The sequence below is a fragment of the Hippoglossus hippoglossus genome, chromosome 11 (genome assembly GCF_009819705.1).
Source record: "Hippoglossus hippoglossus isolate fHipHip1 chromosome 11, fHipHip1.pri, whole genome shotgun sequence".
NCBI lineage: Eukaryota > Metazoa > Chordata > Actinopteri > Pleuronectiformes > Pleuronectidae > Hippoglossus > Hippoglossus hippoglossus.
In genome coordinates, this window is record NC_047161.1 from 8,202,074 (window position 1) to 8,228,760 (window position 26,687).

General features: G+C 42.6%; 1 protein-coding gene across 6 annotated transcripts in view; it reads left to right on the top strand.

The window, feature by feature from the left end:
• Positions 1-26,687, top strand: part of csmd3b (CUB and Sushi multiple domains 3b) — a 319,867-nt gene that overhangs the window by 287,463 nt on the left and 5,717 nt on the right. For 4 of the 6 annotated variants that reach the window (XM_034599800.1, XM_034599798.1, XM_034599797.1 and 1 more), the window contains exons 55-69: positions 206-379; positions 2,438-2,611; positions 5,761-5,946; positions 6,679-6,864; positions 7,545-7,718; positions 11,766-11,948; positions 12,132-12,308; positions 13,887-14,066; positions 14,355-14,528; positions 14,824-14,997; positions 20,351-20,424; positions 21,928-22,039; positions 22,131-22,310; positions 24,331-24,390; positions 25,205-25,363. In XM_034599800.1, the coding sequence (XP_034455691.1) occupies positions 206-379; positions 2,438-2,611; positions 5,761-5,946; positions 6,679-6,864; positions 7,545-7,718; positions 11,766-11,948; positions 12,132-12,308; positions 13,887-14,066; positions 14,355-14,528; positions 14,824-14,997; positions 20,351-20,424; positions 21,928-22,039; positions 22,131-22,310; positions 24,331-24,390; positions 25,205-25,363 (2,367 nt within the window). The remainder of the gene's footprint in view (positions 1-205; positions 380-2,437; positions 2,612-5,760; positions 5,947-6,678; positions 6,865-7,544; positions 7,719-11,765; positions 11,949-12,131; positions 12,309-13,886; positions 14,067-14,354; positions 14,529-14,823; positions 14,998-20,350; positions 20,425-21,927; positions 22,040-22,130; positions 22,311-24,330; positions 24,391-25,204; positions 25,364-26,687) is intronic. The other 2 variants (XM_034599799.1, XM_034599801.1) reach the window with 1 other exon arrangement.

The following is a 26,687-nucleotide window of genomic DNA, read 5'->3' on the forward strand; positions in this document are numbered from 1 at the left end:
TTCTACTGATTAGATTTCATCTGATCACCTGAAAGAGTCGCCTTGAGGTTCAGCTTTAATTCTGTGACATTTGGAAATGTACTGATAATTTCTTCATCAGGAATATGAGTGTTGGATATATAATATAACATATGATTGAAAACATTACTCCGAGAATCCAGTGCACTCTTCCTGCTAATGTTCTGCCTTGGCCTGTGTGTCTCAGTTATCTCCTGCGGCGAGCTGCCACCCCCCCCCAGCGGGAAGAAGATCGGCACTCAGACCACATTCGGCGCCACGGCCATCTTTACCTGCGACGCTGGTTTCATGCTGGTTGGCTCGGCTGTCAGAGAGTGCCTGTCCTCTGGGCTCTGGAGTGGAACGGAAACGAGATGTTTAGGTGTGTAACTACTGGAACTAGAAATGTATTCAAACGTACAGAATAGACACGGTATGGAGTCTCTGGACTTATTAGTACACACACTCACACTCACACTCACATACACACAGGGGGAGTTTGAAACATGGGGTTTTATGAGTCGGTCTAATGAGATCTGGTATCAGAAGTAGGTCTTTGCCCTACACCTCTCATCTGGCTGCACAGCTGCTTCCCTCTGGCCTTGTTCACCTCACCACCAACACCATCGCGAGGAACCTTCTCCTGAGCTCCTATTAAATTCATTCTGAATCTTTTTTTTTTTTTCATGTATATATGAGGCAGGAAGAAATCAGCTACTTTCTTCCGTCGGCGTGCCAACCAGAGGTAACAGATGTTATGACATGGTGCTGTCACTTCTCCACGAAGCCTCAGAAGAAACAGCGTTTCCCAGAATACCTGACAGGGCTGAGGAGGGATATGAGATGCAATTTATAAAGAGAGAGTTCAATGTAACTTAACCCAGACTGATGAGGAGGCATGATTCTGTCAAAAAAACAAAATCAATCCAGTCTTATGAACAGTATTTTTATTCAATAACTTTTCTTAATGTTCTTCAAAACAAATTTGGCTTCATTTGTTTTGTTGTTTACACTCGTCACAGAAATTAAAGCTGATTTGTACAAGATTCAGTGAACGACCCACATACACTCCTGAAATCTTAAAAGAAGTAAATAAGGATGTCAAATATGTAAAAAAAATCCTCTTTTAGAAGCAAACACTTGAGGGTTTTGAGTTTCCAAATTATGTTACATAAGATAAAGTATTTGAGACCATGGAAGTATACAAAAGTGAAGGCAAAGGATCTTGATCGCCACCTAGTGACGGGCTGCAGTGTCGGCCATCAACCCTGGCTCCTCCATGGTAGCAGATGGGACATGGGCCAAATTAAAAAGTCAAAAGATGGTTACTGCCATTTTATTTAGTTATTATCACTATCCATCCCTCGATCCCAACTGCGCAAGGCGTTTGTATCCACAATATTTTGTCTTCATTTCTGCATTGCTGGAGGAAGTGGAGAGGCACAGTCCATCTTTATTTACTGTCAATGTTTAATACATTTTTTATATCCCTGCTCAAACAAGCCAAAGCACACTTTTAACTAATTTCCTTGTATTAATTATTTGAATAGTAGATTGTTTTTTTACTGTGAAGCGTGTTTGTTCCACATGTAACATTCAACAACACACTCAAGGCGGTAAAGTATGTGGCTTACCAAAGTAATGCCCTTCAACTCTGCTCAACACCTAAAGGACAATATGAAACGACAGGTGATATGAGGCAACCATTGTTCCTCTCGTTCTCTAACCATCCCTGACTGTCTTTGAATTGCATTTGCTGACACCAGGGACACAGCGCAGATTTTCATCTACTGTAAATAATGAAATCAATACTCTCTCTCTCTCTCGCGTCCAGACTCTGAGAGCAGAAAATGTACGTATGCAGTGTTTTTTTGTACGAGTCCTTTTTAAAGAAATGTTACAAGAACACTGTGCTTCAGTCAGACCTGTGGGACTGAATTTGATCAATAGGGAGTGAAGGGAACAACATCCCTGTTCGGTGAGATGTCACCAGGTAAACACTGAGTATTTCAAATGCACAAGGACGGTCATTTGAAAGTTTGACGCTTTTGAAGACACAGCTGTGGAAATGTTTAATAACACATATTTTCCCGCTGCAACTGCCGACTTTTACACTCTTGCAAAAATTAAAGAATTTTAAAATGAAAACAACCCACACAGAGAGAGAGTAAATGTTACGTCTAAATAAATGGTAGGTTTTTCAGCCAGGGGATATTTCATCAGGTGTGGGGCTCATGGGAACAAGAAAACTGTAACACAAGACTTACTGTGTGCCTTCACTTGTAGAGCTCAACTTTGAATGTGGCATCAGGGGCAATTATCGCAATTAAGGACATGAAAACTAGCAATGAATGAAGTTCTTACAACAAAAAACAACATTTCTGATTCAAACTCTGAATTTGCCTTGTCCCCTGTGTTTGTGTCTGTGTCCCTCTTCCAGCTGGCCACTGTGGAATCCCAGAAGGCATCGTGAACGGTCAGGTGATCGGGGAGAACTTTGGTTACCGTGACACGGTCGTGTACCAGTGTCTCCCCGGCTTTCGACTAATAGGCTCATCGGTTCGAATCTGTCTCCAAGACAACCAGTGGTCTGGCCATCTGCCCGTCTGCATATGTGAGGAAAGCACACACACACACACACACACACACACACACACACACACACACACACACACACACACACACACACACACACACACACATTTACCTCCGGCAAACTAAAGATTCTCAACTTACATATATCTGTTTCCGTGACAACCAATGAGCTAGACTGCTGCCTGTTCCTTCAACAAAATGATACGACTGGAAACAAGATGATCCTTAACACACACACACACACACACACACACACACACACACACACACACACACACACACACACACACACACACACACACACACACTAATTTGTTCTTAATCACAGACATGTCTCTCTCCGTGTTATATATATAAAACATATTTTGCCTTTGTCATGGTAACACAGGCACTCACAATGTTCATGTGGTTCAGCAATAAGAAAGTAAGAAATCATACAACACAAGAGGAGAATTACCTTTGATTTCTTTACATTACGTGTGTGGGCAGGGATGCAGACGATCAATAGACACATAAAACTATGTTTCGCACAATCTGCAGGCAAATGAATTAGGTTTTTTGAAATATTCTAGTTTGCTTGATACCAAATAGAGACTCCAGAGTCTGTTGAAATGGAGGCAGTTTGAAAATACAGGCTTGATAAAGTGCACAGCTCTTTTATTGGATTGTACATATTATATCTGCCTGTGTAGTTGAAGACTCAAAGTCGTACGTCTCCAATGAAAAGCATTTGTTTGGCAAATTAAGATGAGCTTTGTGATTTGATAGTTTTCATGAGTCACATTGGTTTCAACAAGTCCTGATTGATTGGATACTAAAGATAAACAGCCGAAACAGGAAAATAGTGTCGGTAACTGAGAAGAACGGCCTTCAAGTCCAGTTAAAAGGATTTGAAATGGATATTTAACGTCGGTGGGGGGAATAGAATAAAAACATATTGATGGTTATTGACAGAAATGTCCTTTGCAATGGGACAAGTTTGACTCAGTCGATTGGAAAATAACCGAATCAGGAGCGTAGCCCTGGATGAGATGTGATCTAGAACATCATTAAAAAAAAAGCACCTGCAGTCATATCTTTGTTGTGGTTCAGTGATAGCAGAAATAAGAATTCAGAGAATACTAATGGGAATTTACCCTTTGGGGTTTGTGCGGCTGCACGTGTGTTATTGTGCGGATCTGTTCATTTATATGTAAGTGTTCAGTAGTATTAGGTAATTAGTTTGATTGGAAAAGAACAAATTAGAAAGTGGGAGGTGAAGTAATGAAGGAAAAGCATTTTTCATAAGGTTTGTACTTGTTGTATTCACCCAGTCTGACACCAACAGTCTCATATAAAGGACTGCATGAGATAACTAGCTGGGCTTGAGGATAAAAACAGAAGGTCCTTATGCGTCCAGGCTACCGTGAAAATATTCTAAAATTAGTGATTTGCTACGAGCGTCCTATATGTTCCCGGCAGCAACTGGGCACAATTAGAGTGGCAACGACGGGTGACACCTCCAGACAATTACAAACGCCTTTCGTCAAAAGAGACAGTTTACAAAATAAGTCCCATATTCAAAACACAGACATGGAGACACGGTGTCTACAGTTCTGGAGTAGAAGGTTTTCTAAAAACAAAAAACCCAAAATAAAGCAGTTATGTTTGGGTAATGGATGCATCTGCTCTATGTGGTTATGATCGTGCATCCGTCCCTGTATGTGAGAGGAGCGATTCTGCGCTCGCTGTTTTTATTGAGGTTATTCATGCAGGAGTTATTGAGGGAAATCATTTTACAGCCAAATTATACTGTAATTATGGAGATGAGAGGCTCTTGTTTAGAGACACAAACACAGAATGATGATGAGAGTGTGTGTGTGTGTGTGTTTGTGCGTGTTTGTGTGTGTGCATGTTTGTGTGTGTGTGTGTGTGTGTGTGTGTGTGTGTGTGTGTGTAGATGCAGGGCACGCTGGCGGTGTCAGATAAATTTGTATCTTAGGCGTGTAAACAAACTTCAGATTTTCACTGATCAACTGACAAGAGGACCTTGGCTGTTTCTTCTTCTTCTCCCTCATCTCCTCTCTTGTCTACTCCTCCTCTTTTTTACCCATATAGTTCTTCCTATTTTCTACTTTTACTTCGGTCAGACTCCTCTCGTTCTTTTAAAGAAACACAGGGTTTGTGAAGCGGATGAGAGAGGGGCAGGCAGTAGCCGTACACTGTCTGTTTATGCGCGCATCAAAAACACACGCCGACAGCCCAATGAGGACAAGGCAATACGTACAAACTTCTAACTGGCCCCAGTGCACAGAATTTACAGAAAGAATAATAATTATGCACAATGACCAACAGAGGACACTGGATTCTAATGCTGATGTTAATATTTCAAAGTAATGAGCCGTGTGAATTGCCGTAGGAAAGGCAAAGATAATGGGTCCAAATCTGTGCTTTTTTTTTCTAGACGCAGCCTCTGATTTTCAGGCCTGGTTTAGCTCGTGTGTTTTTGAGGCTGTGACATCAAGGAGAAATCGGAACAAATTGGATTTATTGAGAACATGTGGCGAAACATTCACAAAATGTCAGCCATCTAAATCACATGACTGCTCAGCATATATAGTATATAAGTATATAAAGATGGATGCCATCTCCCCCCAAAAGTCAGGTAAAAGCACCTTGATCGCTCCCTGGTGGCTGACTGCAGTTCATTGACGTGATCTGTCACTACAGTCGACATGGGCACTGTAGTTTATTCAAAGTCAATCCCACATACACACCGTCCTGCTGCAAATACTCACATATCTGCTCAAATAGTATTAATCTGTGACTGAAAATGGTCCCCAACCTAATTCACCATTTACTCTTCATTGTGAGTTATGTTTTTCAAGGAAAATATGAAACTATTTAACTTTGAAATCCCTCATCTGTGACTTTGTTTCAATGATTAATGTCTTCAGTAAAAAATGGAATTAGGGTTGAGGGAACAAAGAAGTCACAAAGTATTGAGATAATAAGAAATCTTACCTGCTCATTGTTTGTCATGGAATTCATTATTACTTTGATATATATTTACTCCTCTCTTTTGAAGCTTGCTTATATGTTACTGCACAATCTCAAATATATAATGAATGTAATTAGAAATCTTTATTTAGGTCCATGTTTCCACGATTGACACTTTCTTCCCTACAGCGATCAGCTGTGGCCATCCAGGAAGTCCCATATACGGTCGCACGGTGGGAAACGGCTTCAACCTCAACGACGGGGTCAGCTTCATCTGTAACCGGGGTTATGAAATGGAGGGGCCTGCACGCGCTCAGTGCCAGGCTAACCGCCAGTGGAGCCACCCGCCCCCAACGTGTAAAGGTGGGGAGAAAAGTTAAGTGTATTCACCCCTAACCTTATTTATCCCTGGCCTTTAATTCCACTTTTTAAACCACCCCTTATCTTTATTTACCCATTCTGCCCTCTCCTACAGCAACCATCCTTATTTAACCCAACTTCATTTCACCTCAATTTTACCCATAACTTTATTCAGTGAAAACATCTCTGCCATCAAAACCCTGGAAACTCTTTAATGGCCAAGATGGAAAAGTTAACATTTCCTTTAAAATGTGTCTTTTTTGTTTTTATTCAATGGAGTTTTGAGTTACATTTAATATTTAACATCCCTCAAACATTTTCCTGGCTCCAAGCTCAAACTTTTTTCTCTAATAATCACAGCAACAAGCTTTTCTTGTGTATTTCTACATCGGCGTTCGGCCCATTTTACAGAATAAAGTGCCAATGAATTGGGTAAAAATGCAGCGTAATCACACCAAGTCATTACACTGCATCGCTGCTGTATCCTTCCACTGCCATATTTACCTCATTGAACACCCACCCTCATCATTTCATCCACTTTTACCACATATTCATAGTTATGCCCTCTATTATTTTACCAAGCTCTAATCCCAGTGCAAAATACTGGGGAAAGATGGAGGGGGAAGAAGAATGGCACTCTCTGGTTCCTACCAAATAACACATACGTCTCTATATCTGTCTCTTTCTCTTTGTGTTTCTCTTCTCTGTTGTGTGCGTGTCTCCATGCTTGTGTCTCTCTGTGTATAGTGGTCAACTGCTCTGATCCAGGCATCCCGGCCAACTCCATTCGACAGAGTAAAATAGAGCACGGCAACTTCACCTTCGGCACCGTGGTGTTCTACGACTGCAACCCGGGGTATTACCTGTTCGGGTCGCCCGTGTTGAGCTGTCAACCTACGGGACAGTGGGACAAACCCCTCCCTGAATGTATCGGTTAGTATGAGCCTTATTTCTGCCTTTTTACCCTACGATCTGTGGGACGGACAGAATATGCAAGAAATATTATGACATGAATTAGTTTTTTATGCCTCAGTGATTTCACGGATTCTCAAGAACACCTTGAGAGAATCCTTTCAAATTTGGAACAAATGTTCACATAGACTCACAGATGAACTGAGTCGATTTAGGTGGTAAAGGGTCAAAGGTCAAGGTCACTGTGACCCTACAAAACAAGCTTCTGGCCTTTTGAGCGTGATCTCTCAAGTCTGCCATTAGGGAATGTCTTTAAAGTTTGACAAGTCGTCCCTTAGACTCAAACTTCAACAGATACGATTTCAGAGGTCAAGGTTTAGATCACGGTGACCTCATATGAGTCTGGAGAAAAAAGGCATTTAGATTGAAACTGGACTGGTTAGCGGAGGCATCCCAGTATTTGTAGTTCTTTGTTGTCTTATTTCCAAGAGAGTCAAGAATTTTAGCAAGCACTCTTTCTTTCCCTGCTCTGTTCTTCTCTCCTAATCCTACAGGCATCGTCCTGTTTCTGAATCTGAGTCTTTAGCTCTTGACATCGATCTCTGCAGCTCTTTTCATAAAGCTGTGTCGAGTCAAGACAAGCACTGTATGTGTACTCCTCTTTCATCACTCTCTCTCTCTCTCTCTCTCTGGGTCTCTAGTCGTAGATTGTGGCCATCCCGGCTCTCCACCCAACGGCGTGCTGAACGGAGAGAAGTTTACATTCGGTTCAACGGTTCGATACTCCTGTCTGGGCGGGAGACAGCTGAAAGGAGAATCCTCCAGGACGTGTCAGCTCAGTGGGATGTGGAGTGCCCCCATGCCCTTCTGCTCTGGTAACCATTTTAACCTCTATTGAATATACCAACTTTAAAAGTCCACGCAATCAGAGGACGAGATGGATAGATGGATAGGAGTTGCAGATGCAAGGCGAGAACTCTTGAAACACGTCGACTCAACGGAGTGTGGAGCACTTCATTCATGTCTTGACCCCTTCGCACTCGGTAATGGGAGAGATGGATGGTCAGAGAGAGGGCAGGTTCCACATGAAAAGAAAATATATCATTATCTGTCTGTTAAAGGAGCTGCGGAGCGTAACGTCCTCTTAAAGCACGGGAAACTCTGCTCTGGTAATGGACCATGTTTTCTTTGTGAGCCTGCACTAACAGACAGTTTTCACAGCTTCTTCTTTAGAAAGCGACCTGCAAGACGTGTGTGTCATGCTCCATGCCTCAACAACATTTCATGGAAATCGGTTGAGTAGTTTTTGCTGCTAACTAACAAACAAAAAACCAGATGAAAATATAACCTCAGCAGAAAATGCCCTTTCCATTTTCTCTCGCAGCAGCTGTGTGTGGATTTACAGATAATATTGTGTTACTGTAGATTCACCGCTGTGATGTCCCTCTAAACTGCTTTGCGCACACTTATTTCCCCCCCGTTGGATTGACTATATTTCCATATATCAACACTTCTTCAGCCAGATTCTCCCCAGTCAGAGAGCCACCTCACCTTCCGCGATGCGCAAACAATCCATCTTAGTTATGCTCTTCTCATTTGGCTGGCTGGGTGCATGATTGTGGCTCTCCAGAATAAGAGGCTCCCAGCTGCCACTTGCATAACACACTGACTGAAAACAGATTCCAGATGAGTTTGACTAAGAACACATTGTTATTTACAGAAAATCGCCTGGGGGGAGACGCAGGGTGAAGGAGGGTAATAGTTTAAGAAGCAGCGTCTCACAGTTTTTTACCTGATCTCTGCAGGTCCGTGTCAGAGCCCTGCAGAGATCAGGGTTGTGTCTGTGGCAGCGGTGCAAGCTCTGCAGTTCTGCTCCATCACTGGCAATAGACAAATGGTTTCTCATGTGATGAGTTTTGTTACCACACTTGTATTTCATGATTCATTAATATATTATGTACTGTAAATGTATAAGTATACAGTCAGGGCCATATTTTACAGATTTTCCACACTAAGAGAGATTTAACAAGATGAATGGTTTGGGATGTTACTTGTATTCCAGTGTATTTCAGTATTCAGTATTACTGTGTAGTCCAGTGCTGTGAGCCTTGGATTACTTGAAACCTTTCTATCCAAGAACCTGAGCCTCAAAAGCAGTTTCTGTATTGTACATTTTTCTTTTGTCAGACCTATGCATTGAACGACCTTGGTTTTCAACCATGATAAAAAGCAAAATAAATAAACACACCGACTGCACAGCCTTGAAAGCTAAAGGGTTCAAATCCAGTGAGACTAAAGATATATATATATATATATATATATATATATATATATATATATCATATATGAGATTTATTATAAAATAAGAAGCTATAGTCAGGAGAAAGACTGAATACAGGAGAAACCAGATTGCAGGAAAAGTTCCACCTCAAACTAAAAGTCACCAATAAACATGTTTAAGTTCTACAAAAGCAAGATGGTTTTGTGCATGATATATAAATTAGTAATAAATGACCTGGATAGTGGTTAACTGGGTACTGGCTGTATAGCTTCAACCTGAAAGGCGAGGGGTAAGTGAAGGAGAGTATTTTTTTTTTTCTGAAATGTGAAAGTTAGTCCACTGCCAGCTCACTTAAACAAACATATTTTATAAGAAAGAACATAATGTCCTGACTGTTTAATCAGTCATCTCAGGCTCTCTACGCGACTTCCTACAGTAGAAAGTCCTTGGATCAGACGAGTGCGAATTTTATCGTTGAGTCATTTTTCTTGTCCGGTGTTATGAGGACTTTTGCAGGCAGGAGCTCCAGCGCAGTAACACACAAATTCATCCAAACCGAGGCTACAGCCAAATCTTTCTATAGGATAGATGCTCGTGTGTGTGTGTGTGTGTGAGAGAGTGTGTGTGTCTGTGTGTCTGTGTGTGAGTGTGTGCCTGCAGATGAATGTGTGTGACCGATTAGTGGTTGTTCCAAAGTCACCTGAGGGAAACAACAGAGATTAGTTTTCACAACACTTTCTCCCGTGGAGTCTTACACACACACACACACACACACACACACACACACACACACACACACACACACACACACACACACACACACACACACACACACAGAGGCGTGAACCAGTGACATCAGGTAGATTGGTTGTGCACCCTGTTGAGACCTGATATCCCGGAGGCCACATGGTGACTGTGGATCTATGTTTGTGAGTGTCCTGTGGGAGTTGTGTAGGTGGTGTAGTCGTGTCTCTGAAGGTGTGTGCGTGTGTTTGTGTTTGTGTTTGCACCCGGAGTTATGTAGCATTTTTAACCCATTCCTACATTTTCCAAAGAAAATCATTCATCTTGTAATAGATTGTTTCCTCACATTTCTGAGCTTTTAAAGACAAATAACGACAGCGGCTCATTCATTTACATCTGAGAGACACTGTCTGAAATCCTGAGGCTTTACAGAAAAGATGTTATGTCATTACGTGTCGTCGGTGGGTATGTGTGTATGCTCGATTTAGCACCAAGCCTCTGGATATTTGCAGTAAAGTACAAACAGAGACAATGTGAAAATAGGTTGTTTGTCAAAACGTATGAGGAAAAAAATCACAGAAACATAAACGATACATCGGGGAAATTCTTATGTAGGTAATTATCACCCAAAGTGTTTTGTGAGCACCTTGAATTTATTGTCCATATTGGCTGTAAAAAGGTGTTAATACATTTAAACTTACTGTAAAAATGGTAAAAATATTCACCCCGCGTTCTGCTCGCTATTCAAAACTCATTATTCAGGTCGGGACTTTAAGTGTATGCACGTATAAGCCAGTGGAAATTCTAGACCTTTAACAAAATAGGTAATAGTGAGCAAAATGTTTGGGTAGCAGTAGGTTTGTTCAAGCTGGTGCATTTGTGTAACAGTGTGTGTGAAAGTGTGTGTGTGTTCCCAGGAGCATGCTTTGTCTGTCAGGCAGAATTTGCTGACCAGGCGACTCTACAAGGGCAGAGCGAATCTCTCTCTCACACACACACACACACACACACACACACACACACACACACACACACACACACACACACACACACACGTTCTTAAGACAAGCATAAGCCCCTTGTCACCAACATATGTGCAGTCCAGTAAAACATGTAAGCTGCCGTTACATACTCCAGTGTCATAGTATGTAATTAATAGGCATTTAATATACATACTCCCCTGCTGAGTTCACTTAACAGTGCTGGCTCAACCCAGCTGCCACCAGAGGTCAATGTACCATCAGACAATCAATAGAGTAAAAACTTTTAACATCAGACAGATGTTGAATTTTAGTTGGAAATGCAATACTTCACGACTAGTGCCAGGATTTTATGTCTAGAGTCGTTTGGAAGATCTTTGACTTTGGTTGATCAACACAAAGCTAGCAAATAATCAAGGTCAGCTCTCGTCGGTATTCTAGGTCAAATTGATATTTTATGTAATAACTTTTACTTTTTTTCAACTTTTTCCCTCTTTTCTTTTTAGATTTTGAAATTGACCAATTTAAGGTTTATTATCTGAATAAATCAGACAAATCACAGGAAAGCACTTGTAAATATTCAAATAGAAGCTCTCCCACGCCCAGCAACGCCCACTCACACCCTCCAATTTTCCAATGATGAAAAATACAAGTAGTATAAAAAGTATACACAAAACATATTTAGATACCCAAGCAAAGCTTTACACATTCGTAAACATGAATGAATGAAAGCACCATTAGCAGTTCCAAAATCTTACAACAGAGACTAGAAGAAGTAGGTTGTGAATTAAATGAAAATCAGTAAAAGATAATAGAGAGCTGTTTATTCTAAGCACCTTATGTCTTTCACTGGTTTGTGATGATTCTAGTTTTAAAGTCGGTGACCTAACTCCGTCGTCTTGTTTCTCTCTCCGCAGGCGACACAGCTGGTTCCTGTGGCGATCCTGGCATCCCCTCCCAGGGTTCACGGGAACAGACGGATTTCAGGATCCGTTCCAAGGTCTACTTCAGCTGCTCGGAGGGCTACGATCTGATTGGCTCTTCGGAGAGGATGTGCTTCCCCAATGGGACCTGGTCTGGCACGCAGCCCTTCTGTAAACGTAGGGAGATTATGATATTTTACTTAAACCTTCCTAAACCACAGCACCTCGACAGCAACCCCCAGTAATAGATCCATGGATGCACGTGCACTGCCACTTAAACAAGTAAAGTCATAGAGCTGAAACTCATTGACATGCACGAGGCTTCCCCTCTCTCATTCTCTCCTTTTTTTTCCCCCCCAGCTGTCCAGTGTGGTAACCCTGGCACTCCCAGTAATGGCCGAGTGTTTCGCTTGGACGGAACAACGTTTTCTCACTCCGTCATCTACTCGTGCATGGACGGCTACCTGCTCAATGGCGCCACCACCAGGCAGTGTCAGGCCAACGGGACCTGGTCGGGAATACAACCCAACTGCACCAGTAAGTCACCTGCTGTGTATTGACCCGACGGCTTACAGGCCGATACATCGATTTACGGATCATTTAACATTTGATGCCGCGAAATTTTTATCAATATGTTTCTTGTGTCCTTATTATGTTCAGTGTGAACTCATGAGGTGACTTGGAAGCCAAAGGGCCGACTGTCAGCTTTATGTATCACTTAACCAGAGTATTAAATTCTTCGCGTTGCAATGACGTCAAGTCTGCAACCCCATAAACATCACTAAACGTGATTGTAAGGTTTCCTGTCCAGCCTTTTGCGACCCTGGTTTATGCCCTGCGTTAAATTACCCTGCGACAGTATAGGGTCTGAGTAATGGAATCAGCCTCAAATCTTCATCCCCCGGCTTCATGAATAACCCTGATCATTGTTTACTTTAGCTAATTTGCTTTTCGAACTCTGTAGGAAGAAATTCCCAAGAGCAATTAACCACAAAGTACACTACGCTCTGTTGCTATATGAAACGCAGCCAAAGCTAAGTGTTAATCATGTTACACAGACTGAGAAATCTTGCTTGTTTTACATGCCTGTAAAGAAAAGTACAACAGCTACTGGTGGAATCTACAGCAGTGCTATCAATTTACATGCGGTCGAAGTACGATTTCAACTTTGTGTCCCCGGGTGAACTCCACCTGTCTTGGAACCCCATGTGCGTGGACTTCCAATATTCTTTTAACATTTTCATTTCTGTCTTTAATACACTTCGCAGAGAGATAAGTCTTAAAATAGCCGGCAGGACGGGGACAAAGAGGGAGAAATGCTGAGAGACCAAAATTCTTGAATATATGGTCCTGGAAAGAAAAAGAAGTTTATAAGAATCCCTGACTTAAAGGAAATGGCTTTTACAGTAGATTACGCTACATCTATTAACAGGCATGACAGTATCTGTGGTGGGTTTAAAGGCATTTAAACTGCCTATTAGACTATGAAGGACAGCGCTTCGTAAGCACAGTCAGGGGAATCCTAATGCTTCTTAAAAGAGCCCCAGGACAACGTCAAGCATTTTTAATATCACTGTTGTTTCATTCATGCAAGTGAAGCCCATAAAAGATCATGAAGATCGTACAGGTCGAACCCATATTGACGATAAACTTCTCCTAAAATTTAACTTTTACAGAATGATAAAATAAAACAATATTTGTTACGGCAGAGCAAGTTTATAACTTTATCAAAGGTCAATGTCTGCCTAAAATTTGGTTTCAATGTCCAAAATTGAAACTTACACATATAAGGAATTAGGTATTGTGTAATTGAGGAATATGCATTTCTACTCAGGTCACACCTTCAATCAAAGTAACTTTGAGTCAGTTATAGACTTTATCCTTATACTTATATATACAATCTGATGTTTATTCATCAGTTGGTCCCCTGATAAATAATTAAGAGTCTTTCAATACTTCTCCACCTGACCATCCCTTTGCTTCTACCACCTTCACTGATCCGCTGTCTTTATTATTTGAGGACACACTCGAGGAGTTCCAAATATCTTGTGCCATAGTTTGAGTATAATCTTAATCTTCTCTCTATCTCCTCCCCTCCGACGTCTCTGTGTATAGTGATAAACTGTGGGGATCCCGGTGTGCCAGCGAACGGCCTTCGATACGGAGAGGACTTCACGATTGCTCAGAATATTTCCTTCCAGTGCCAACCAGGATACAGGATGGAGGAGGACGGATCAGCATTGAGGACGTGCACCCAAAATAGCACGTGGAGTGGGAACATGCCGATATGTACAGGTGAGTGAATCAACAAAACATCTATCTATCTATATATCTATCTATCTATCTATCTATCTATCTATCTATCTATCTATCATTTATAAAATCACTACTAATACTACTTAGTACTAATGTATCAAAGAATTTGTACTGGTAGTACGTTCAACTACTTTATTCAGAACTGAACTCCAACTTAAACTATTATATCAAATTTTACAAAACAGCATCACCTGCAGTTGTTGGATATATGCTTATTTTTTCTCACTCTCTCTCTTTCCTAACCCCTCGCTCCCCCCCCACCCCCAGCGGTGACCTGCCTGGCTCCCCCTGCCATCAGTAACGGGGTACTGCAGGGCAGTGACTTTGAATGGGGCAGCAGTGTGAGCTACAGTTGCTCGCCTGGATATGAGCTCTCGTTCCCAGCTGTCCTGACCTGCGTGGCCAACGGCACCTGGAGCGGCATGCTGCCACAGTGCTTACGTATGCGCACGCACACGCACACACACACACACACACACACACACACACACACACACACACACACACACTCCCATTGCCTGATATTATACTTTATCAAACATAAATCATATTTGGAGGCAATATTAAAATTTCTCACTGAGCTACTCAAAATAAGTGAGTACTTGGCACTGCATACTGATTTGGATCTGTGTGTGTGTGTGTGTGTGTGTGTGTGTGTGTGTGTGTGTGTGTGTGTGTGTGTGTGTGTGTGTGTGTGTGTGTGTGTGTGTGTGTGTGTGTGTCCGTCCCTGTACAGCCAAGTTTTGTGGTGACCCAGGAACTCCAGTCGGTGGTTTCAGAGAGGGTCGGAGTTTCATCTATCAATCAGAAGTGTCCTTCACCTGCGCTCCGCCCCTCATTCTGGTCGGCACGGCAACCAGACTTTGTGAAAGTGACGGCGCCTGGAGCGGGACGCAGCCGCGCTGTATCGGTAACTTTATTAATTTACCTTCAATTGGCAAACAGTTAAAAGAAGGAGGCTATTAAACAAATAGACAAATGTCGTCCAAATATTGTTTGGGGAGTTCTACCTTTGGCTCTGTTGGTCATTCGGTTTGTATTGAACCACTAGGAAATCTGATTATGGTACAGTATTCTTTAACTTCTCAGAACATTGAGACCTTGGCTTATACTGGCCAACAGAAACCACTTTTAGGTCGACTCATTCTTCATATTCATGTGATCACTCAATCTCACGCTAGAACTCATATTGGAAATTACTTTTGGTCTTGGTACAGCAGGGTTTCATTGGAAATCTTTGAGTACCGAAACCAGAACTATCCGTCTTTTTGATTACCTCAAGCTTTTTGTAGCAATCTTAGTTTTTCATTCAACAAAAGAGCACAAAGTTTTAAAATGTGAAATGTTGCCCAAATGCAAGTGGCCACAAAATAACTTTGTCAAAAGATTATAGCTCATAGTCGGGAAACGTAATATTTAAATTGTTATTGATTTGAAAGAACAAGAAAACAATAGGGTTGTCACTTTTCCTAAATTTGATTTGACTCAATTTGTTCGAATATATTCAAATAGCCAGTAGGTCAAGCTGGGAATTAGCGCCCTCTGCTGCATCACGAGGTAAACTCCTTCAGAAAGTCTGATGGTCATTACAGTTTGAATATGAAATGTTCCTCCCATGTTTGAATGAATTTTCGAATTCCGAACAAAAAGGGACAGCTTTAGTAAACAAGATCATGAATCTGACCGAGCAATGAATGACAAAATTGTTAAGATTTAGTTGTAAAGAAAGTTCCCCTGTTTTATCCCCGTCAACTTAATCTCTCAACTTATTCAGAACCCGGTACCGAGGCTTTTAACCTCCACCAGAAATTGATTGAAGATTTTACTGATTACTTTTTAATAGTTCCTGACGTTATCATCAATCATTCATCCCCACACGAGCCGGAGCGAAGCCCGGTATCCTCAGGCAGGGTCGTGTCTCGACCACTTCAAAGTCTGGATTGAAACTGAAAGGAGGTGATGGTTCCTCCATTCGAGCCCTCAGACTTTAGAATGAGATTTCTCAGGAGGTAGATTCAGTACATCTTCTTTAAAATAGCATATCAAAGTATAATGTTAGTGAGATAAGGTTTTCCCATCACTGTACATGGATTTTCTTTTCTTTGATTTACTGTATATTTGGTTTGTTGTGAATATGTTTGCTCTCCCGACTGAATATCTGTGTGTAACCTATGAAGCACTTTATTTAGTTAATGCTGGCTCACTGGGGAGCCCCGACCGGTGTCTGATCTGATGATCATCTCAATTAATGACCCATCACTACGGAGTTGTCAGCCACATTTCAGTTTACTCAAGGGTTCGCTGTGAAGAGCGACTGCTGATGTGTCAAAGCTGAAGTTGCATAGACTTATTGGAATAATATAGTGATGAATAGTGACTGGAGGCTCATTCTACAGAATATTGTTATTAAAAAGGCAGCAAGTCACGGAAAAGTCATCTTCGCGCTCAAGTCTTATAAGAATCGCGTGTTTTGGGGGCGGGGCTTTGACGAGACGGCCAATTGGAGCGGCTCTTGTTAAAATAAGTATCTTACCAATTAGAATATACCTCAGTAGAGTGCATCCCTCCGCGAAGGGCCAACAGTCCCCCTGAATTAAATCAAGTCACACCAAATTGGACACACTTACAGATACTAGACCCATGAATTATTAGCTGGGAAATTGGTGAAAAAACACCTTTCTCATATTGTTAAAGGAAATGTAACACTTATCCTGCCACCATGTTTTGTCTTTACATAATCCTGCTGACAAACAAATGAACAAACAAACAAATGAACAGGGTTGGAAACGTAACCTCCTTGGCGGAGGTATTCTATATTTTCTAAACAATGTGAACGAGGATTCCAATCACGAGTGACCTTAGCTGTAGCTGCTGATTGTTGTTGCATTGAACTGTGGAATGTTGAGTGTTGACTTGGTTTCACTGTTACCCTGGATACGCACTGAGATACAGCTATGTCACTTTCCACTTGTACAAGGGCCCCGTTTCCATTCCCACTAAAAGCATATCAGTGGCTCGAGGACTACTTACACACAGATCACAAACAATGGCAGGGTGCCATCTCACAAATGACTCCAAGAAATTGCAGACGTTTGTTGTCTTACCAGGTTCAAGCGAGAGTCGATGGAAGTGTGGCGTTTGCTTTTTAGGAGCGAATCGTGCACACACACAAGAAAAAGTCATGCAAGAGGAACTTATCTCATTTTGCAAATTGCGGTCTATACACTCACCGAGCACTTTATTAGCAGCAACGTAGTAAAACTGGGTTCAGCCTCGCTTTGCTCTCGAAACAGCCTCAATTGATTCGACAAGATGAGATTCTGGTGCATGTAGACATGACTGTATCACGTTGTTCCTGCAGATTTGTCAGCTGCACATTCATGCTGCCAATCTCCACATCACAAAGGCTTTTTTATTGGTTCAGATTGGTGAGGAGGCCACTGAAGTCCAATTTGAAACAGGCAAACTGTCTATAAAGAGATTCACACGGTCAGCAGCAACCCTCAGATAGGCTGTGACAAACAGTGATTGATTGGTGTTAAGGGACTCAAAGTGTGCCAAGAAAACGTCTCTCTCCCCCCCCCCCCCTCCCACTATCCCACCACCGTGACCAGCAGACTGGACTGTTGACACAAGGCAGGTCCAGTTCATGTAATCATGCTGTTGATGCCAAATTCTGACCCTACCATCTGCGTGCCGCGGCAGAAATCGAGACCTCTCAGACAAGGCTACGTTCTCCAGTCTTCAACTGTCCACTTCTGGTGAGCCTGTGCCCCCCCGAGGCCTCAGATTTCTGTTTCTGGCTGACAGGAGTGGGACCCGACATGGTCGTCTGCTGTAGTAGCCCCATCTGCCTTTGAGCTTTGACACGTTGTGCTGTGCAAGAGGATTTTCTGCTCACCTCGGTTGTAAATACTGGTTCTCTTAGGTACTGTAGCTGTATCTTCCTCTTGCACCATTCTGAATTATCACCAGGGACTGTTGTTGTGTGAGAGAATCCCAGGAGATCGGCAGCATCGGAACGTAGACCAGCCCATCTGGCACCAGTAGTCAGAGATCACATTTCCCCCAATTCTGATGATTGATGTGAACATTAGCCGAAGCTCCTGACCTGAATCTGCATGATTGGCTAAATTGGACAATTGCATGAAGCAGGTGTACAGGTGTTCCCAATAATGTGGACGTTCAGCATTATCCAACATTGGCTACTGAGCTGTGTATTCGGATCTAGGCTGTAGGGATGAGCTTTACTTAGAGCAAAGTTCAGAAAGCTGTTGTGTGGATACCTGTCTGGGTTCGGACAAAAAATTTGAAATGATATTTGGGTTCAGGTCGGGTTCGGTCACATTGGCTGGGCTTTCTACTACTTGATTTTATACACTGCTACGTGGCTGTTATCGGGCAAAACCTCTGCCTCAGAGTGTCGGCTTCACGTCGAGCTCTGTTTATTATCTGACGGGTTCCACCACTCTGTGCCAGCGAGGGAGCAAGTCAAATATTGGCGATATTTGGTGAACTTTGACCGCAGGCGTCACAGCTTCAACCAATAGCAGCAGCGTTTATGTGGTTGACCCCACTTGGCGGTCATGGCTGTAGTTTTCGTAGCTGTTATACTTTTTGATGTCGGAGACGAAAATTATAAACTGCCTCACAAAAGAGAAGCCACCTCCAAGTAAATGGAATGTGTATCAATTACAGGCCACGAACCACACGATTGGTTTCTACTGCTCGCATTCAACAAGCGATGGTGCGTGAATCGCCTCGGCATTGGCGTATGTATGACCTTGCCCTTTTTGTGATGCTTTCCTTCTCTGAAGATTTGGAAGAATGTGAAAAACTATGAATTCAGAGTTTAATCCATTCCTTCGAGAGGAAGGTTGCACAGTAAATCTGTGGCTCATTTAGCCAACAGCTCCAAAACATTTTGCATTAGAACCGTTACGTCTAAAAAAGCCCTCATTAGGGATGTGTAAGTGCTCATGTGTGAGACAACAGCAGCACACACTGTAACTTACAGTGGTTAGCAAAAAGGCTGCCAGACACGGGAATCCACATCCAACTTCAAACAAGCCGCCGCTATCTGGGGATTAAGGAGAAAATGAGGAGGGATATTCAGCACACATTACAAAATGGTCCCACTGGGTCAATCCACGGCAACGGGAGGCGCTCGGAGCCCCACTCCGCATGTCTGATGCAGAGCAGGTGCTCAGACGTCAGGTGTGGCGATGAATTGTAATAAACCCGAGAGCTTTTGTGATGTGAACGGCCACTTGACTTTTTTGGGGTTCCTGCGATGCACTCGACGCGTCGTGCATCCAGTACTTTTTACAGCTGTTGTAAAGTCAGATGGTTCCTGTGAAATAGATGATCCAAAAATAGAAAAAGGCACCCCTCTGAAGTCGCACTCCATTGATGTTAAGACTTAATCTGTGGCTTCTGAGGAAGAGGTGGATCTAGCGTGAGCATGTGAAGGGAAATCTCTCAGTTCTATAGCGTGATTGTTTTTTTAAAAGACAGAGAAGATGAAACACGCACAGACATGAAGTGACGCACAGCTGCATTGTGTTGTTTTTTTGGTGTGTGATAGCAATGAAGTTGGAATTTATGGGTGAGTGTTCTGCTTTGTGCGCGTGTGGGTGTTTTATTAGTGTGTAATTGCAGCTGCATGTTAGTTTGTGATGTGTTTTACTATGTGACGGAAGCAGAATGAGTCCTGAGCCGGAGCAGCCTGCTCTTTAAATAAGACAGACGAGGTGGGAGGGGGTGGGAGGGGGTGTGATGGCGGTGGCGGTGGCGGTGGCGGCGGCGGGGGAGAGATACGGTGACATGGGAACATAGAAAGAGAGAGGAAGGGAGCAGTTAGAAAGGGAGGGAGGGAGAGAGGAGGGCAGTTAGAGACGTACAGGAAGAGAGAGGGGGGGGGGGGTCAGAGAGTGGATCTGTCATTTCGGAAGCTGTATTGAATCGAGCTCTGCGTCAGGATGTGCTCCACATGCTGATGACCCTGCCACACTCTCTCTCTCTCACACACACACACACACAGTCCAACTCGCACTCTCAGAGTTGGCCCGGCTTCGTTTTCCGACAAAGCGCTACTGCCACCTGCTGTCCCGCCGCGATACATGCCCCGCTGTTACCATGACAACAAAGGAGAGGAGAGGAGAGGAGAGCTAACAGAGGACTTGTGATGCTCCTGTTAATATATCTCTCTTTTGAGAATTTGTGCGCAGTTACTGACGCTCTCGTCCCGTTTTCTTCTCCAGAACCGACCAAAACCAGCTGTGATAACCCAGGGACACCACGCTACGGCTCCTTAAACCGGACCTTTGGTTTCAAGGTAACGTATCTGATCTGATTCACGACCTTTAAAGCAGCCCTGCTTCCCAAGTAGATGAACTAACTAAGACCTTTTACGTGAAATCCTATTACAGAGAGCGGAAAAGACAGAAGTAAAATCTTTAGCTTTTGGACAGTTGGTCAAATCAAACACAGCATTTGAATGATGTCAGCTTGGCCTCTGGAAATGTTGGATTTTTCATAATTTTACTGTTCAAATATATAATCATTATATTGGGAAGTTATTTGTCAGGTGTATTTAGAAAAACTACTAAATTCCAGTTACCGTTATTTGAGTCGCCGTGTACAGCAGACAGGAGAGCAGGGAGATAAAAGCCTCAAAGGTCCCCAGCCGGACACAGATTGGGAAAGTTGTGATTACACGGTCAACATATTGAACCCCGAGGCCACAGGACCCCACATGACCCTCACTTAAACCTCCTCAATCTGAATCTCAGTATGATCCCCATCTGCCATTTGGAAATCAAAATAGCTCTAGGTTGCTGTAATGGTTCATTTTGTCTAATCTTCCTTTCTTTTTATTCCACTGTTGAAGATGAGGGAACAAAATTCACCGAAATTTAATTTAAAGTTCAGAGCTGGTATTAGGCTTCAGCTCCGACTGGGACAAATCAAGTGAGTAGCCAGTTACCATGTGTAGATTTGTGGTGGTGGTTGTGTGTCATGGCGACAAACCACACACATTCACTCACAGGAAAACGCTGCTGTTGACACCTCATACTAGTTCTCTCTTTCGAATGCATGTGTGCACATAATGAGGACTGTGGGTGTTAGCAAGTTGGCAAGGATTTCCCCCACAGCCTGGAATAACAGGGAGAATGATTACAGCAGCAACAATGATTACAATTACTCTTGATTACCATATTAGCATCGTCTTTAAAGAAAACCCTGAGAAGAGCCAATTTGATTGAGATAATGATCATCAGTGTCTATAACACTAAGTCCCAAATATTGTTCCCAACATTTTCAGGAAAACCCTAAATTTTTTATTTCTAACAGTTTCTGTTACATCTTGCAAGGCCATAGCTTAAAATAAGAGGAACAGACACATTATGTCCATTGGAATAATCATTTTGCTAAAGGTTAGCACTGTCACCTCACAGCAATAAGGTTGATGGTTTGAATCTCGTTTTGGATGTGGTCTTCTTTGCGTGCATCTTTCATGTTTCCTCCCACAGTCCAAAGACTTGCAGACTGGGGTTACTGTAGGTTGATTGGAGTCTAAGGTGTCTGTAGGTGTGAATGTAAGTGTTAATGGTGTTAATGGTCAGTCCTGTGATATGCCATCGACCTGGGTGTGCCCCTCCTCTCGCCCAATGGCAGCTGGGATTGGCCAAAAGGATAACTGAATTTTGACATTCTGACATTTTGTTGTATTTGGTATTTGTTAGTATAAAACTAATTCCTCTATCACAATAACTGTCCCTAACCAAATACATGACCTTTTAAGTAACTCAGACTCTTTCTCTCCCCCCCTGTACAGGTGGGCAGTGTGGTGTCCTTCCAGTGCCAGCCAGGTCATTTGATTCAGGGCTCCTCCTCCAGAACCTGCCAGCCTGACCTGATATGGAGCGGGACACAACCCGACTGCATACGTAAGAAGCATAAATCCCTTCAACTCATCGCCCATCCATCCTGACTGCCTGTCCCAGTTAACCTGAATGAATCCCCCTGTCCGCCCTCCAGCCCACGCGTGTAAGCAGCCAGAGAGCCTGCTCCATGTGGACGTGGTGGGAATGGATCTGCCTGGTTTTGGCTACACCTTGGTGTACAGCTGTCAGCATGGCTTCTTCCTGGCGGGGGGCTCCGAGCACAGAGTCTGCAAGAACGACGGCACTTGGACTGGGAAGATGCCTTTATGTCGAGGTACATCACTTGCTTCCATGTTTTTCGAACGCGATAACCTTAGTCCACAGCATTTGATTAATGTTGGTACCCAGAGCTTGACTGAACAGATAGGAGTGTTGAGCTTGTGTTGCTCAAGGACACTTTGTCAGCACACCCACACTGAGGCAGACCTGCCATCTGGAGTGGGGGGGTTAGTTTGTGGTGGGGTGGTTGGCCCGTGGACTGGTGGTGAGTCTGGCAGCACTCATTAAAAAAATAAATAAAAGATAAGAAACATCCCATGGTGTTTTGTCCCTTCACTAGATTGGTCAGCCAGGTCCAAACAGGTGAGTTTGTGAATTCACCACATCTCATGAGGATAGTATTTCCCCTCAACTACAACTTAATAGAGTGGATACCTCTGCCAGGTCCATTTAAATTGCTGCACCAAAAATTTGCCTGATTTTATTCCATCAAGATCTATGTTTTATTCCCTGGGAAATCAGTTAATAGTCGATTAATGCCTCACAATTTTACAATGAAGTTTCTGGATCTGCCTCTTTGGCTGGATTCATGCCAAAGTGTAATCGGGTTCTTTCTTGGCCCATGTACCTTCCACCAAGTTTCAAGAAAATCAGTTTTTGTGATATCCTCCTAACAGACAAACAGCAATGGAAACATGACCTCCTTTGCAGAGATAATAATAAAAAATAAAAAATACAATGATCTGACAGGGAAAGACTGATTATGTTGATCTTAAACTGACCTGGGGAACAGCTACTCCTTAGAAATTACACTGTATCGTACCACAATGTCAATTTAGGAGCTCTTAGTCACAGAACTCTCGTTAAATAATATTTTTTTTACATTTCTACGTTTCCTTGCACTTTTTATGGACTTCTCATCCATGTTGGCTTAAACACTGAGACGGAAAGTGCACTCCTGACCCTCGGAAACTCAAGACAAAAAAGTCCCAGCAAGGTTTAGTAGCTCTTCTGCTGCCTTTGATTGTATCACAGAAAATCCCATCAATACTTAAGAACAAAGCAAGGTCTTCTTTCCCGAGAATGCGCAGTATTTGCCAATTTGTGCACGATTTGCACCTTAAAAAAGAAAATCCTTGAGCTCATTTAACTTTATTCATCACCCAAGGTTAACAGGTGAAGTTGTGAGGCCTCCTTTGTTGCAAAGGAGAAAAACGGCGAGCTTCAGTTTTGAAAAGCATTTCACGAGGCTGTCACACCTTTTCCCTGAAGTAGCCTTCAAAATTGGAGCACTCAGATCCACTTTGAAATTCTAGGGCAAACAGCCTCTCCCTTGCTTGCCTTTACTCGTTGGGAACAATGGCTGCATCTTGAGGTGATGATCGACTTTTTTTACAATGGTCACACGCACAGTGGGAATCCTTGATGCATTGCTCTGCCTTCAAAGAAACATTAAGGGGTGTTTATTGTGGGTTTTTTATGCAGCCAATTTTCAACTTACATTTTACTCTTTTTTGCAAGTGTGTAATAGTAACACTGCATTCTAATAATTTGGTCGTAGAAAGAGCACCCTCCCCTGGATAAAGCTGGTTTCTTTAGACATTAGCTGATTATCAGTGCAGGTATGAAAGAAGCTTTAGTGGATGGGACACGAACTTAATTAAAAAGTCAAAGTCAAATACATTTTCTAAAGAATTGATATTTTAGCAAGGTCTTAACACATTGATGTATGTTCAAGTGTTCATTTTACCAGTAAGTTTGCTTTTAATTGGTTATTTGATGCTGAAATGTCATGATTGACAACTGAGACTGGCTTGCAATTGGTCAGGAGCGTGTTTCAGCAACACCTCCCCACTGTGGCTCAACACCACGATCACTACAGCTCAGACTTTTGGAGTCAAAAGTGCAAAATAGCAGCACTGAATATTTTTCAGCGTGGACATGAGTCGTCCATGTTTGTATCGGTGTATGTGCAAACCAAATTGTTTTAATATTTCTGTTATACTGTGTCCCTGTTGCTGTGCTCCTGTGTTTTAATCGAAGACAATCTGTCCTTCTCTGCTTCTGTTGTGTAGCTGGAGAGAAGAAGAAACCTGTGAAACCAGCGACGGGGACTCCCAGCCCCAAACTAAACGGTCGGTTGTGATGCAGAACTACTTTCTCTTTTCTCTTTTGGGCCTGATTTGTTCTGTAGTTCAATGAACTCAGCTCCTTCCCACTCTGCTCAGCTCTGCATCCACTGTGTCGTTCCTCTCGTGTCCTTGTTGGTTTTATTGTACCGCTTTGCAGCACAGTTCTAAATAATGAATTTTTCCTCATTGCCCATCTTAAATGTGAATGAAACTACTGTGATGTTCTGTTCTTCTGTCCGCTGTGCTTTAGTTCAGATTCAGTTATTGTTCAATAACTCTTTGCCTCTCATTACACATTAAAGACTTCCTGTGGGGAACAAATGAGCAGGTTCCTGTAACTATCGAATCAGGAGGCGTCCTCTAAATCTACTGAAACTCCAAACTCTCTACAGCTGCACGTTAAATCTTGTCTCTTACTGCTCCTGTCAGTTTACATATTCAATGTACTTAATTCCCACCAGGCACATAGGAAACCACTGTCTTTTGTTTCTTTATGGCTCTAATTTAATTGAACTCAACTGCATGACATTTAAAATCTTACTGATGACTAATCTTACTGAGCCGAAAGGCAAACAGGAACCAAGGCAGTTGCTTTTCCTTTTATGCATGTATATGAGTTTTGTCTATGTTTGTTTTTCAGATTTTTAAAAAATAGATGTTAACGTAATTTAGAAAAAGACATTTAAATCTAATCTAATGTCTCTTCTGTGCTCTTTTATTCCGTTTTGTCATTTTCTATTCATGTCTGTAAATTTCAATTCGTATATTTTTCTTCCCCTCTCTTCTCTTTCTTTATCTTCTCTTTTATCTTCGGCAGTTCCCGACGACGTCTTCGCTCCTAACTACATATGGAAAGGTTCCTACAATTACCGTGGGAGGAAGCAGCCCATGACACTGAGCATCACCAGCTTCAACTCCACAACCGGGAGAGTCAACGTCACCCTTAGCAACGGCAACATGGAACTGCTCCTCTCAGGCATGACACGTTATGGCTAATTATATACCACATACAGTGTTGCGTATACAGTGTACGGTGTGACCCGGCCACGACAGGACATGGTTATGCTGCAGTACGACATGATGCTGCATCGACTCACTGCAAACACACTAAACAAACAACAAGACATTCTGGGTAAAAATGGAACTCCTGCGGTAAACACTTTGAATCCATTGTGCTGCTTTCCAGTGATTGATTATTGGTGATTGGATTCCACCGCCTTCCTCGCACTGCCGCCTTCTTTTACTGTTATTACCCCGAAAGAAAACTCAAATATACACAGACTTATTCACACAAAGACCTCCCAGGGTCCTACAACAATGCCAGCAGGGGGTTAAGACCCTATTAAACACAAATCCTTTTGAAACTAGAGTCGGTTCCTGCAGGAGCACAGAACACAAACACCATATCGCATAACCACGCAGCTATTAGACCTCTAGCATCCATCTTCAGGCTTAAAGGAGCAACTTTAGATCAATAACTTCTACAGCTGCGCTCACACAGGCACCAAAAGGAAAGAGCCCGGTTGGAGAAAACCTGCAAGCTTTTCTCCACAAAGCACTGTGCTTAAAGGACGAGTTCAATATTTAGGGAAAAACATAAAACTTGCTTTCTTTCAAAGAGTAAAATGTGAAGATGACATTACACTTGTGTAAGTGCATGAGGTTGAAGCCGGAGTGTTCAGCCTAGTGTAGCATCAATATTGGAGGCATGAGGAAAAGGTTTTTCTGGCTAAATATACTGGTACCAACACCTCTAAAAAGTGCCTTAATATTTGTTTATGCTCGCCGTGCCCGTCCTTGCTCACAGCAACACGCACCAGAAATAACAGAAATTCCCCTGGCGTGCAGCGGTGTTATGGCTGGTCGTTCACCTCGCAACTTTTTTAACAGGTCCTTCTCCAGTATCCTCTGGAGATTCCCAGATAGCTTCTGGAGGAAAATTGCAGAGACTGTTGGTAAAGAATAGGAATTATTCATAGTTGGTGCATGCAATGACCAATCTATCAAGTATATCCGCGATACATGGTTTAGTCCTCTTGAGGTTTGCATGACATTCTGAGCAGAACCAATTTAGTTTAGAGCAGAAAAGGATAAGATGTAGACCTGATATTAAAAACATATGTAAATGCAGGCCTAGATATTTTCTAAAGGTAATAAACGAACCAGCTAACTGTGGTACCTACTTGCTTGTAATGCATGTTCGTACCTCAAGAAGTCACGCTCATGTTCACTCACTTCATAATACCAAAGCCCCCGGTCTGCATAGATTCCTTTCCCTTACTGTGGTGTGTATAAACCAA